General features: G+C 35.4%; 1 protein-coding gene across 6 annotated transcripts in view; it reads left to right on the plus strand.

Moving 5' to 3' along the window:
* LOC127860139 (uncharacterized) overlaps window positions 1-16,495 on the plus strand; it is an 88,723-nt gene that overhangs the window by 40,303 nt on the left and 31,925 nt on the right. For all 6 annotated transcript variants that reach the window (XM_052397995.1, XM_052397997.1, XM_052397998.1 and 3 more), the window contains one exon: window positions 12,348-12,506. In XM_052397995.1, the coding sequence (XP_052253955.1) occupies window positions 12,348-12,506 (159 nt within the window). The remainder of the gene's footprint in view (window positions 1-12,347; window positions 12,507-16,495) is intronic.

Raw genomic sequence — 16,495 nt, forward strand, 5'->3', positions numbered from 1 at the left:
CCAGGGTTGGGATTGGGGCCATGCATAGTTGAGATTGACCCTAATGTCATAACAAAAGTTCAGTATCAATTTGAAGTGAATCCGTGTAGAAATGAAAAAATTATAGTAAATGGAAATTTTTGGTGGGTGTGGCCTATGTGGGCGGGGCGCCCCAGGGTTGGGAATGGGGCCATGCATGGTTGAGATTGACCGTATTGTCATAAGAGAGGTCCAGTATCAATTTGAAGTGAATCTGTGTAGAAATGAAAAAATTATAGTAAATGGAATTTTTTGGTGGGTGTGGCCTATGTGGGTGGGCGCCCCAGGGTTGGGATTGGGGCCATGCATAGTTGAGATTGATCCTAATGTCATAACAAAAGTTCAGTATCAATTTGAAGTGAATCCGTGTAGAAATGAAAAAATTATAGTAAATGGAAATTTTTGGTGGGTGTGGCCTATGTGGGCGGGGCGCCCCAGGGTTGGGAATGGGGCCATGCATGGTTGAGATTGACCGTATTGTCATAAGAGAGGTCCAGTATCAATTTGAAGTGAATCGGTGTAGAAATAAAGAAGTAAATGTAAAATAACCTAAAAAAATGAGTGATAATTTCTGACGCTGCCCCACCCCAACCGCTATAACTTTTGACCCAGGGGTCAGATCAAAATTCCAAATAGTGCAGGGTCGCACATATGCTCATAGCTACCATGTGTGTACATGTAAGTTTCAAGGTTCTAGTGCTTTTAGTGTAGGAGGAGATAGTGGCCAGGACGGACAGACAGACAGACGGACGGACGGCGGAGATAACCACAATATCCCCACCTTTTTTTCAAAAAGCGTGGGGATAACAATGGCTGTCACTACAACGGAGAGTCCATATGGGGGGCATGCATGTTGTACAAACAGCCCTTGTCTTTGAAAACGCCTAATCGGATATCTCGAACTCACGTTTTTTCGATATTTTTTCTTGTTCCCTCAAACTTTTAGATATGAGAGTGGACTGTATATGTGTCCAATAAAATCTTATTAAAACATGTAAATACTCGATAAACCCGTTTGATTTTACTCGAAGGTGTTCTTTATTTTTACAAAGGAACAAAGGTGCAGCTTAAATCAATTTAGATATCAGAACCCGTATCGAGTAATCTGTTATTCAATATTTAACACAGGTGAAGATTAGGTAAATTGACCTTTCGACAGCGAGAGTGAAGCCACGCCCCCCGATTTCAAGGGAGGTCACTCCGCCGAAGTCCGTCATAAAACTGGCTACGCGAATCGGTAATCGGTACGTTGGAAGATATTCCCGATGATTTCGGTTCAAATTACATGAAATTTTTCTATTGCTATCATGTTTTATTTTAAATGTGTAAAATGTAATTATCAAATGGGTGTTTAGCTCCCCTCAAATATATAGTACCAGAAAGGCCGTTTACCACAAAGGTTTCCCAAAAAGACCGCATAAGTGAACCAAAAACGCCTCATGGTATACCAGAAATGCCATATAATATTTTTTTATTATCATTGAATAGTAGTGCTGAATATAATTATCATATCTATTAAATAGTCATAACTTTTTTATTAGTCTACTTAAAAGTCGTTAATTTTATAATCAAAGTCGGCCAATTATCGCCAATTATCACATACAGTATGAATTGTTCGTTTGTCACAATACTTTTCATTGAGTAATAGATGTTTCAGTTTTTTAATTAAAAGCCATTAATTTTGCAATCGATGGCAACATTGCAAATGTGGCACAGGTAAGTAACTTTAAAATATAAGAAGACAAAGAACGTTTTATTGAAATCCGATATAATACATATCTACAATGCGTTTGGTCAAAATGACCCACGAGCTTTGTTATAATCGTATAACATAGTCAATGTCGTCAAAAAAGTAGCATACACAATATATTATTAATTTCCTATTTAACAATATTTGCAATGTTTAAAATATAAGAAGTTGAAATAGTTTTCAAGTACAAAAAAACCTCGCTAATCAGACTGGGTATCAAAGTGTCAAGGGTCATTCACAGTTTGCGGCATCTGTTTTGATAACGGATTAGTAAAAAGCCCATATATGGTTTAAAATGACATTTATTAGCACCTATTGATAATTACATGCGCATTTTAAAATAGTTTCTTAACTTTTAACGATATAAAACTAGTTACATTAAATTCGGTAGACTTAAACCGAAAGAAATAAAAATGCTTTATTTTATGTGATATTATTAAAAATTATAACTGATTATATTTATTATTACGCATTTCATAAGCATTAATAATATATTTAGCAAAGTTTATAATGTCTTTTTGATTAGCCGACTGCATTAGAATGTCAAATTTATTTAACGTTGGCCACCTTTGAAAATATGGTTTTTAATGTTCCTTTTTAATTTCTCGATATAGAGGACAAACAAGTAAAAAGTGATACTCGTTTTCTATAGCGTGTCCGTTGCAAAACTTACATTTTCTATTTCCGCGTAGTAACTTATTATAACGACCTTAGAACAAACGTAGAGGTGTTTTGCTTTCAGGCGATTGCTTAATATGTTGAGGATAAGCTGTTCGTGTGGACGACCAAAAAGACGAATCCAACGGTTGCATTTTTTAAGATTAGTACCCGGTTTATGGAACGGAAAAACGTAGTTCCATCTTTTAACCGTTCTGGATACATAGTGTCTGAATAACAAGTGCCTTAACAGCACCTTTAACCATTTTCTTTGTTTAAAACACAGAATTACGTATAAGCGTATGTGTCTGACAACGGCGAGTTTGACGGACAAAATGGCGGATAGAAACGGGCCTAATCTATGCTGTAATCTGATTGGTTAATAAGCCTGTCAATCAATCGGCTGTCGAAAGGTCAATTACAATATTAAAGAGCCGTGTCACGCAGGTAGGAACAAGTATTTTAGGTGTTGATTAATTGATTTAGCCATTGACTACTCGAGTATCTGACGAACCATAATTCGATGCAAAATTTGTTAATATTTAAGTATTTTGTATGTATGTTGTGTTTTATGCTTAACTTTCATTTTATAAAAAAAATCATATCATTACTGTTGTTTTTTTCCCATTTTAGTTAATGTTATCTTACTTAATCCTAAAGACAACCTGGTATGTTAGTCTATGCCAAAATATAACTTTATTTGGTCAACTTGTACCTGCAACAAACTTAAAAACATCTAATGTATGCAAACACCCATCACAATTTTTCTTCATAAAGAACACAAAATTAAAAAGGTACGAGTTGACCAACCGGAAAAATGACTAAAGTACAAGTTAACCAAATCAGGTACGTGTTGACTTAGGTACGAGTTGACTGGAAACCTTCAAATGTCACAAGTTATTATAATTTGCTTTAATGAATACACTTCCAGGGTTCGCCAAAACCATCGGTCCGCCGGTCCTGACCGACAAATTTTACTCAGGACCTACAATAAATTCAAGTAAATCGTTCCGACAGAAAGTCAATATAATTAAACAATAATTATAATATTAATAAACCACAAATAATCCAAGCTCGGCTGAACAAAAAGAGATTTTTTCAGATTTTCTTCGAATGGTTAGTAGACCGATATGAAATTAACCGTTTTAGTTTGGGACGTGACTCCTGCATTTCGATTTAAATTCTTCTTCCGGGCGCAGTGTGCTAGGCTCTTCTGGAGCATTGTCGCACAATTGTGACTATGTACATGGGTAAGGGAAAACACGTGCAAAACAGTTAAAACCAAGATAAAAACAAGATGCTCCAGAGTTAAGGCCTTGACATGTCCATCCTGGTCTAAAAGACGTCGAGGGATGGTGCCATGATCGTCGCTTCTGGTAGGCTGTTCCAGATGCGGATGCCAGAGGGAAAGAAGGAGTATTTGTAGGCATTGGCGCTGACAAAGGGTACAAGGAACCTGTTAGCGTGGCCTCTTGTATGAACACCAGCTGTTAGTAGGACATGCTGGGATTGGATGTCAACTAGGTTGTTCACGATCCTGAACATCATGATAGCTTTGGAGTGCTGGCAACGGGCTTCAAGTGTGTCCCATTCAAGCCTTTTCATCATGGCTGTGACACTGCTGGCTTGTTTGAATTCGCCTGTGCAGAATCGAGCAGCCCTTCTTTGCACTTTCTCAAGCTTGTCCATGTTGGTCCTAGTGTGCGGGTCCCATACTGATGCTGCATACTCTAGCTGAGGTCGGATCAAGGACTTGTAGCATGTGGCCTTGATATCTTTTGGGCATACGCTTAGGTTTCTTCTTAAGAATGCTGTGGTGTTATTAGCCTTCTTACATGTTGTGTCAATATGGCTGTTCCAGGATAGGCTATTGTCAAGTGTGAGGTCCAAGTACTTTGCTGTGTTGGTTTGCTTGAGGACTTGGCCATGTATGAAATATGAGCCGTCTATGACTTTGCGCTTGTTGGTAATACGGATCAATTCCTCTTTAACCAATCGTATATGAGGATTTTCACAGCAACATGTTTTCGCGAGATGACTCCACTTCAAGAAAACAAAAAGTGACAGAATTCTGGTGATTTAGATAACAGGTGATTTCGTTTTGTTAAACATCGTTTAATATAAGTTTTAGTTTAAACCTTTTATTTTATTGTTGGAAAATGTGGAACGATTTGCAGTTGAAATATTATGAAAGTGCCAAGAGTCTGACAGTTGTGAAATGTAGAGCGAAATAAACTCCTTCAAGTAGAATTGGAGCATATTTTCGTTTTCATTTCAGATGAAGCTGCACCCGGCTCCTTATTCGTTCCCCTTCTACCCCTTTGGATTATTTGTGGTTGATTACTTTTTATGACAATTGTTAAATAATATCGACTTTCAAGATGTATTATTGTATGTTAATGTGATCCAAACCAATACATAATACAAGGTACTCTCTTGTGTTGTGTTTTGCTGTTATAGTTTAGTCGGACAGTGGGACTGACAGAAACTGATTCGGACTGATAAAAATTTCAAGTCTGACTGACAGATTTTTCAAGATTTGGCGAACCCTGCACTTCTGATATGTCAAAACGCTTATCCAACCATAATTTGTCTATTCCAATCTTGAACAAATTTACAGTATCACATGTCTCAATGTCTTGTGGTAATTTGTTACAAATTGAGATTGTGCGATGTCCAAAAGAATGGAGGCGAACTGACTTATGCCCTTTCGGTTTTGCAAGTTTTAAACAATGGCCTCTTATCCCACTATTTTCAGCATAATCAAAAAAAAAATCCAGCATCAATATCATCAATTTTATGGATTATCTTAAATACTTGAATCATATCGAATCTTTTACGTCGATAGTCCTTTGAAGGAAGATTTAATTCAGCCAAACGATCTTGATATGATAGTTCACGGATTTCAGGTAGGTACTAATCTGGTGGCCTTACGCTGTGCATTTTCAATAATTTATTAACATGTCTTTGTGTGAGGATAGTAAACCAAGTCTTGATAGTCCATAAGAGATCTAGTGAGCGATTTGTATAGTGTCAAAAACAAGGATTTATCCATGTGGGTAAATTTTCTCCTGATTAGTCCAATTATACTGTTGACTTTATTATTATACTGTGCTACTAATGTGACTCTCAAAATTCAAATTGTTAGTGAAGAGTATACGAAGGTCCTTCTCAGAATCATCTCTGGTTAGATTTAGAGCATTTCCATCACCATCCAATATTTTATAGTTGAATTGAATTTCTCATTTCCATATGACACAATTTTACATTTGCTTATGTTGAAATTTAATGGAGTCCTTACTCCATTTGCAAAGTTGATCAATATCTGACTGAAGTTGTTTTTGTTCATTAATCGATTCAATACCCTGATAAATTTTACAATCATCTGCAAACATCATACACAAACAGCCAACCACATCCGGCAAATCATTTATAAAGATAATGAAAAGCACCGGCCCAAGAATAGAACACTTATGAATCCCAGACAAAACACTCTACCAACTGGATTTCTGTCCATCAATAACTACTCTTTGCTTCTGGTTATATTAAAAATGTGTAAGCCAATTCAAAATTGAGCCTGAAATGCCATATACTTTTACTTTTTTCAGAAGTCTCTTGTGAGGTACACTGTCCAACGCCTTCTTAAAATCTAAATATATTAGTGTCAACTTTAAGATTATTATCTAGGCGTCTGTCCAGTCCTCCAAAACAGCTAGCAATTGTAACACAGTATTTCTATTCTTTCGAAATCCAAATTCACAGTCTGACATTAGATTATGGGTAGTCAAATGCTGAACAGTATAGAGTTTCATTATTTTCTCAAGAATTTTGCAAACAACTGAAGTTAAAGATACTGGACGATAATTTCCTGGTTCACATTTGTCACCTTTCTTAAAGATGCAAGTTAGCTAGTTTCCACTCGCTGGGCAATGTACCAGTAGATATTGATTTCTGAAATATTTCACTGAGGGGTATTTTAAGTTCCTCTGCACAAGTCTTCAGGAAAAAAGGGTGGCAGTCATATAACAAGGTATGTGACTACAACCCTTGAAATGCTGATTTCAGCACACCAGCCAATTTCCAAAGGTCACAACTCCATCAATTTTCAATCTATCTGCAAGATCTTGATTTCAAACAATGCAGAAGACTTCATACTTAATGAAAAAATCGATGCCTGTTCACATAAGTCTATCCTAACGCAGTTATCAAACATCAACTTGCAACAATATTTCCTAGAATCAATCTGGCTACCACAAAAATACATTGCAAGAGTGCATAATTCGGTTGCACAGTCATTCACATTGTAATAACACATCTCATACAATCTCCTACAATCAAATTTAACACTTACTAAAATATATATCCATCTAACTCCAATCTGTTGCTAGAATCAGCTTTCCAATTATACAACCAATGCCTTTCACAATTGCTACACCATTGCCCAAGAATAGTCACACCTTCGTTATTAACCAATGAATGAGAGCATAGCAGGGATGGAAATTAGTGGTTGCCCGTGAGCCCGGGGCAAGTAGATTTTAGCCTAGGCAACTTAAATTCAAAAGTTGGTAGTCCAGCCGGGCAACTAGCTTTTTTAAGCTTGAAACATTCAAGTACAATTAAACATTTAATAAAATTTACGAATGTTGATTAATAATTTTAATAATATTTATTCATAAAGGCCAAGGAAATTATTCAACTCAGACTCATATTAAGACATTATACACAGAAAGAGTGTAATGCAAGCAATTTTGTTCAGTTATCTTTTATTTAAAGAAAGTATTAGATACACATGACAATACATGTACATTGTACTGGGCTCGTTAGTCTTTAGCTGGGCAACCAAAATAGTAAAGATGGTTGCCCGTGTGGGCAACCAATTGTATAACGTTAGTTTCCATCCCTGCATAGCTTTCTTGAAAACTATTTTGAACTCGACAAAGGTAATCTCAAACCGTGTTACATTTTATGCAGACTATATAACTACATGTCTGTTCATGTATAATTGTTTATTGTACATTTTTTATGTCCCCCACTATAGTAGTGAGGGACATATTGTTTTTGCCCTGTCTGTTGGTCTGTTTGCGCCAACTTTAACATTTTGCAATAACTTTTGTTATATTGAAGATAGCAACTTCATATTTGGCATGCATGTGTATCTCGTGAAGCTGCACATTTTGAGTGGTGAAAGTTCAAGGTCAAGGTCATCCTTCAAGGTCAGAGGTCAAATATATGTGGCCCAAATCGCTTATTTTATAAATACTTTTGCAATATTGAAGATAGCAACTTGATATTTGGCATGCATGTGCATCTCATGGAGCTGCACATTTTGAGTGGTGAAAGGTCAAGGTCATCCTTCAAGGTCAGAGGTCAAATATATGTGGCCCAAATCACTTATTTTATGAATACTTTTGCAATATTGAAGATAGCCACTTGATATTTGGCATGCTTGTGTATCTCATGGAGCTGCATATTTTGAGTGGTGAAAGGTCAAGGTCATCCTTCAAGATCAAGTATATGGGTCAAAATTGCGCATGTAATGTCACTTCTGCAATATTGAAGCTAGCAATTTTATATTTGAAATGCGTGTTTATCTCAAGGAGCTGCACATTTTGAGTGGTGAAGGGTCAAGGTCATCCTACAAGGTCAACATCATATAGGGGGACATTGTGTTTCTCAAACACATCTTGTTCTGATTTAAAATAAATAAGTAGAAAAAGCAAAGATTGATAAAAACAAATAACTAATACATGTAATTTAATTATTAAATGACGGTAGGATTATGGAAACACGCACAGAACATTGACTTTCCAAAGTATTCAACTTTTGGGGTTATAGAATTTTACTCTATACTCCAAGACACTCATTCTCAAAATTTCGGCCAATTTTATTTGGTCAAACATGTGGAAAAAACATTCTGATTTTACCAGAAATTACTTCTAAAATCGAAAGATGAACATATCTACGAAGCTTTAATACACATAGTTATCATCTACATGTGTTTTTTTTTCATCTAAATACCTGCTTGAAACTTTTGTACATTTACAAGTTGTATTTTACATGACGGTTTGGTGTGCTAGCCAATAACTTGCATTACAGGCGAATCACAAACACATACAGTTTTCTTGTTAATCAAAAGTTACTTTAAATAACTACTGTTTGTATTCAAAATAGCTTTTGCCCTATTTATTTAAAAAAAAAATGGATTGCTGGACCATCATATATATATATATATCATTGTTTAAATGGTGAGCTATTTTCCTGACAATTACTTCAGTGTTTTTAACATTATTTTAGGAAAGCAACACCAAGTGATTTCTTCGAGACCATGCACAGATATCACCAATGCGAATATTGCATTCATCAAAATCTTGTGTTCAAGACATTTAGTGCAAAAGAAGTATGTGCACAATAATTTTGAAATACCAGACTGAACGTCTAGTAAACAACCACAATTACGTCTAGAACAGAGGGTGTTAAACTATTAATTGTATTTGTGTAATTTAATAGAATATTGTTATTTTATGATAATTACTTTTGAAAGATGGTGTATTAAGCAATGTTTTTAGTTTACAATTGTAACTGACGTTTGTCACGTAAAATACTCCTCCAAACATAGAAATAAAGAGTCGCTAATATAACAGTATGAAACATTTTAATAACTGCTAAAATTAACAAGATTCATAAACACTTAACATCAAACAAAGAACTTAAAACGTTATCCATTACTTCTTAATAATTGTTAAAGGGATCTTTTCACGCTTTGGTAAATTGACAAAATTGAAAAAAATTGTTTCAGATTCGCAAATTTTCGTTTTAGTTATGATATTTGTGAGGAAACAGTAATACTGAACATTTACCATGGTCTAATATAGCCATTATATGCATCTTTTGACGATTTTAAAACCTAAAAATTATAAAGCGTTGCAACGCGAAACGATTGAATAATTTGGAGAGTTCTGTTTTTGTCGTTAAATTTTGTGAAACTACGAAGATTGCTTATATAAGGTATAAAATACGTCAAGTATGTGTACTCGGCGGAATAGCTCAGTAGGCTAAAGCGTTTTTACTTCAGGACTCTGGCAGGACTCCAGGCGTCACTGGTTCGAAACCGGCTCCGGGCAATGTTCTTTTCCTTTTTTTAATTTTATTCTTGATTTTTTACTGGAGCTTTTACGATCCAATGTTTACATTTATCAATATAAAGCATTTAATGAATAAGTTAAAAAATGCCAAAATCTGTGAAAAGGCCCCTTTAAAACATTTATACATCTAATGACTTTCATCTCAGTTCTTTTAGCAATTCCTTTTGCGCAACAAATTAAATTGTATACATCACAATTCAGTAAACTTGAAAAAAAAGCCTTGCTTTTCTGTAGAAATATGTTCGTCAACTTTAACGATATCATTTGATTCTAGATACAATGTATATTCTGTTAAATATGTTTTCTGTTTTGTTTATAAACAATAATAGTATGTGTCACGTAAAATACCAAAATAATATTTAATTATAAAACACTTTTTTAGGGAATGAAACAATGGAATGAACCTTGAAATCAACACGATCCATTTACTTCAAACATCAACAATAAGTAATTCGAGACATTATTCCTGACTTCGTAATGATTGTTTAAGAAATAACAATAATGCCATTCTTCCACCTGAACCTTTGAAAAACAGAACAAAAAGCGATATCCAAGATGATGAAGGCAGTTTTTTTTTCACACTTCTAGTTATACTAACAAGTGTTAGTTTTGCTCAGCGATTTGAATCTTATTTCTGTCTAGCTCTGATAATTTGAAAAAGCGCTTTCCTTTTCCTGTTGAAATGGGTTCATCTACTTTGCAGATAATATCATTTGGCCCTATCCACAGTATGTCATCTTTTATAGGCCACTTTAAACTATCTTTCACTTTTTTTCCATGTTCCATGAATTTTATTTCAAATAACCCTTCATCTGTATTTAATACTTTCCCAATATATGGCTCTCCATCATATTTCGCAGCGACGAAATCTTCTTTTGTAGTATCGCACTCGTTTTCTTTGTCCGGATGTTGTGTGTCAGCTGGAACAAAATCTTCATTTTCAAAGGCGACATTTTCGGCGGCTTTGTTTTGATAATCTTCTTCAGTCTTACTTAAGATCTCTTTTCTCCATCCAATGTTATTTTCTGACCAAATAAAGCCCTTGTCAGTAAGGCAGTTGCTGCAGGCACGAGTTGTATCTCTCACCATAACTTTGTGTTCATTTACACAAACAACAGCATGTACTTCAAGAGTCCCTTTTACTATGTTAAGATGCTTTTGGCGGACATCGTTCTTCTTTTTTGCTTCTTCATACTCTGTTCTCTCGATTAATTCATACTTGATCTTACTGTCTAATTTCAAACCCCATTCATAGAAATCTTTCCCATTTGTGATGTTTACCTTTCCCAATTTTAAGGCTGTGTCTGCGGTCCGTTTAACCACAACCCCAATACCATCACAGGCCCCTCCATGGCCCGCCTCGAAGTAGTGCCAACTTGCTTGAACCCGGTACAATCGTGGATGATTTGCAACGGCATCAAAAAGCATTTTGTTGTGATACTGTGAGACAGGGGAGTCAGTCCAGTAATGAATGAATTTCACACTTGGATGAACTCCCTTTACCCACTGCAAAACCTTAACCAGTATCGCCAAAACCATGGACGAATTATGATTCAAGACCTCTGATACTACAACCATGCTTGAGTGGGATATTATGCCATTGTTATAATACATAACTACTGGATGCAATGTTACTGACTCTTGGTTCCAATACGCACTTTGTATCTCTTCCATTTCCTTTATGCCATAGTTTTCGGCAAAATCCATTTGCACCAATACATGATCTTTCTTTTCAGCAAGACTCATTTTCATTTGCTTGAAGTAAAAAAACTTACCTAGAATAATCATAGATTCTCACAGTTCGACACAAACGAATCCTTAAGAAATGGCGATTTTCTAAAACAAATGACGTCAGCAAAGTGTCTATGACGTATTTATAATGACAGGGTAACTTATATCGCTGTAGTTCATATCTGAACCCTGTAAAGATTAAAATGCATCACGTAAAGTTACAGTCACGTAAAATGTTTTTCATCCGTGCCATTGAAATGTGCAGGCTAATCATGATAGTCGACTAAAAATCCTTTCATTTCTCGAACATAGATACAAATCTAACATTTCAATGTTATATTAGATGACAGAAAACGAACACAAGCAAAGCTGTGCTTGTCACGTAAGGCTTCAGTGAAAAACGCAGACACTTTAAAGGAAATGAAAACAACTACAATTATTTTTTTTATTATTTCACTCTGTATGGAATACATTTATCAACGTTATGCAATAGGATACTGTATTATATATTATAAAGGTTCTTTCATTTTGTGCTGAATGGTAGATACTGTGAGTGTTCAAAGTCGAATGACACGTAAAATACTGTGACCTTGGTACAAAATTAAATCATAAAAAACGAATGTTTGCAAGTGAACGGATAACTTTATATGATGTTTTTTATATTATCTCAAGACTACAGAGTTTAAATAAATACCATACATGATGAAAGCAAACACATTCAACTAGAATATCTCCATATAAATGAATGTGAATGGAGTTGTGACATGTGTTTTTGGCGTGGGGTGCGCGTTTTGAAATAATTTTTTTTATTCAAAACACTTCGATTGAAGCTTTATTATGTTTTATTTCCTTAAAATAAAAGTTTCACCGGCCCTAGAATTATTAAACTGATATGTTTCACTTCTTTAAAAGGTCACACAAGTTTGCAATTACCTTGTGACATGCTTTTGGTCGTTAATTTGAGAATGAGTGAAGAGTAATTGACTGTTAACATTCAATGTCTTCATAACACCTTCAAACATTAAATTGAAAACAAATATATATTGTAGAAACCGAAACCAGATCATCGTCGGAAGTGGGATACAGAGGAATATGAGAAGATTGTTGCAGCCCGCTTGGTGGAGGAGGAGAAGAAGGCCTTGGAAAAGGAGCTCTCCAAGCTCGACCCACCAGTGAGCAGAGAAATGCTAAAGCCCAGAGAATACAAGGTAACTTCCTGTTAACAGTCCGGGATCTTGCCGGATTGGGAAAGTTGGGAATTCCCTTTTTAGCTCGACTATTATATATAAAATATATATAGTGGAGCTATCCTACTCACCCAGGCGTCGGCGTTAGCGTGTGCGTCAGCGTTAGCGTGCAAATGTTAAAGTTTTCGTACTGCCCCAAATATTTTCTTTGTCCCTTGACACATTGCTTTCATATTTTGCATACTTGTTTACCAACATGACCCCAACCTATAAACAAGAGCAGACAACTCTATCAAGCATTTTGTCATAATTATGGCCCCTTTTCCACTTAGAATATGCAGTAAATGTTAAAGTTTGCGTACTACCCCAAATATTTTCAATGTCCCTTGACATATTGCTTTCATATTTTGCATACTTGTTTACCATCATGACCCCAACCTATAAACAAGAGCAGACAACTGGATCAAGCATTTTGACAGAATTATTAACCCATTTATATTTAGAATATGCATATTATTGATAAATCTATGTTAGACTTTGCGTACTACCCCAAATATTTCCTTTATCCTTTGACATATTGCTTATATATTTTGCATACTTGTTTACCAACATGACCCCAACCTATAAACAATAGCAGATCACTGTATCAAGCATTTTGACATAATTATGGCCCCTTTACACCTAGATAATTGAACATATTGAATATTTTGCTTAAATTGCCATAACTTCTTTATGTATGATCACATTTTATTATTACTTTGACAAAACAACACTTACCTGAATACCACAATGGATTCCACCCAAACAATACCCCATGCCCCTACCCAGAATCCCTTCCCCCCCCCCCCCCCAACCTCCCCCCCCCCAAAAGTAAAATAATGTCTTTTAAACATCATCTAATAAATTACCACACCCCACATTAAACCCCCCTCTCACCCCCCCCCCCCATTTTTTTATCATCATCTAATAAATTACCCCACCCCACATTATACCCACCTCTCATCCCCCCCCCCTACCCCCCAAACAAAATAAATATTTTTTTTACCTTTTTTTTTTGTTAAAAGATCGTCTCATAAATGACCACACCCCACATTTTATCCCCTCTCAACCCCCTCCCCCCCCTTTTTTTATTTTTGAAAGATTGTCTAATAAATTATTGAATATGAACAATTTCCCCATGATGGCTTTCGCTATACTGTCAAGCACTCAAATAGTCGAGAGCGCTGTCCTCTGACAGCTCTTGTTACTTGCCCGATCGGGAAATATTGATTGAAAAATTGCCCGATCAGGCAAGAAAAAAACCATTTTTCATACACCTTGGCAAAACGTGTCCGGGCATCACACAACTCATCCAAGGAACAACTTAAATAACTGAATCCAAACTTAAAACAATTATCTTAAATTTGACTGTAGCGATTTTTTTTAAATTTCGTTATTCGTCAGATATTCAAGCCCAAAGTTGAGCAACTTTAGCATCTATCAACATTTACCGCACTTGCCTGTTTTGAACACATACTTGCCAGAAGGAGCAAGTTGTCGAGGTTACAATATTTAAAAACTTGTCCGTTTTGAATTTGAATTTAATGAACGAGCAATAGAATGCGCTCTGTTTTCCATGTGGATTGGTGTATAGTGATCAGGCATGACAGAAAACATCAAAGAATCACATTGAACAGATGAATTCAGTCTTTAAATAATAATCTAACATTTCACCGTTGCAATTTTCTTAAAGCGCCGTTGTTTTTCAAATTGTCAAACTCAAAGTTGCACGATTTAAGTATATGCGGCACATTTAACGATGTACTTGAATGTCCAGTTATATTGGATAGATTTTCGTGAATATACTTACATCTCTTATAATTGTACAAACACTTATAATTCGTGACCGAATAAACACAAGAACTCTTTCAAGCACGTGGCAAATACTTTGCAAAGATAACGAACGCAACGATGAAAATAAATGCATTTGGTGTCTTCTCGTACAAATATAGAATTCTTTTTCGTTTCGTGTGTGCTAACAAGAACAAGATTTGGATTCCACGGATGCCTGCTTTGGAAAATCACTTATTTGATGGCCATCAGGGAAACCCGCTCCATTTCATGATCTGTTTTCATAGCTATATTGAATTACCATAACTCTGTTTGCAACACCTTGCTATGAAGCACTAAAAGTACCCACGATTGAATAGATAGTAAAACAATCAGTATGCTTAGTGTGAGGTATAATGTGAAGGTGCATATAAGACAATGACATGCACTGTATGTATATGTTATAATTTTATATCATAGTATAATGTATTCATTCAGACAAAACAATTTGCCTAGACCCCTATTTATGCCATTCCAGTCATCAATCCTGTGTGGCAGCAACTCTGATACATTATTTAACAAAACTGCAGATTAATAACAGTAAACACCTTTTTTTATTTCAAAGGTGATTTTTTTTTAATTACGTCAAGTTGCCAGCACCTATCTGTCCACTGTTATCTCTTCATCATTATATTCGTCTGCGGTGTGAATATTTTAAATCGTCTTCTTCGTTCAGAACAAGAAGTTTAACTGCAATCAGACAACCTATCTCTCGTAAAAGAAATATTAAATGGATCAATTCATCTTCGCGAATCAATTGTTATCTTGTGTTTGTTTTTGTCTTGCTTTTTAAAATTGGATTTAAATAAGATTGCTTTACCAATTTGTTTTAATTGAATAATATAAGCTCACCTTAGTACAGCTTTCTCATGAGTAAGTTATTTTTGTCAGTCGGCAAATGCTGTCAGTCAACAAATGACCGAAGCTGTGTTAAAAAATTTATGCAAATTGTGCAGACATGCATCTGGAATGATACTTTAAACATGTGTTCAACATTTGTGAATTGTGTTGTGCGCTTACATTTCGTGCATTAAATCAATATGATTAGCCAAATAATATGGCGCAACAGCTTTGTATCAGTTTGCATTGTATGGCATTATTAACATCATGAACATCTGCTTGACTTAAAACGTTTACCCCGAAATGTTAACTTAATGATTTCCATATTGCTTGAATTTATTTTGATTGTCAAAACAAAAACGACTTTCAGTGATCCAAAGTTGTATTGCAGATATTTGTTTGAAACAATCAGGTGTCATTTTTGTCTTAATGTACCAAATATTGTTACAAAAGACAAACTACTTATTAAATTGAAATTGGCAAACAAGCATTGCGTTTGATCAGTGCAGCATGAGCAAAACATTATAATTCTGAACGTTTGTGATCAACTTTGGTTTGTCGTGCATCGTAAACATTTACCCTGTGGAAACTAAAGGCCATATTTATTGCTCACTTTTCATGACACATCTCAAAATTATTTCAATAACATCAAGGCCGAGTTCAAAATTTGGTCACGTGGGTTTAAATACTTGGTCAAATTGAAAGCAACACGTGAAGGGTCTAGCAGTCATAATTTATGTCCGATCGTCATGTAATGTGCTCAGAACATGTGTTATGATATTTCGAAAACGTTTCCAGTCTGTCAAAAACATAGCCAACAGGGAACGGCTGTGTTTTCGTTATATGGCTACAGTTAATTCATAAACAATCTAGATGTCCAATCCCCATGAGAGATACCCAGAACATTGTTCTCATGATTTTTGGCTCAGTTCAAAAATGGTTCCGGTAAACAGGACCGCCTGTTGGCAGAGCAATTTCCATTATATGACTAAAATGAAACGTGAACATTCTGAAAGTCAAAATTTGTGTTCACTCTTCATGAAACTTGTTCAAAACATTTGTTATAATGTTTTCTTGGTCGATATGGAAAACTGTTCCAGTCAGTTAAAAAACATGGCCTCAAAGATTGCGATGTTATCGCATTGCTGTTTATACATCTACAGCTACCGTAAAACTTTTGAACACTAGAACCACCATTTTTTTAGCAAGGCTGTTTTCAGAGAAAACCCGAGCTATTGTCATAGCCAGCTCATCGTCCGCCATAGGCATCGTGCTAAAATCCTTAACATTGGCCATAACTT

This window comes from Dreissena polymorpha, chromosome 15, assembly GCF_020536995.1.
Source record: "Dreissena polymorpha isolate Duluth1 chromosome 15, UMN_Dpol_1.0, whole genome shotgun sequence".
NCBI lineage: Eukaryota > Metazoa > Mollusca > Bivalvia > Myida > Dreissenidae > Dreissena > Dreissena polymorpha.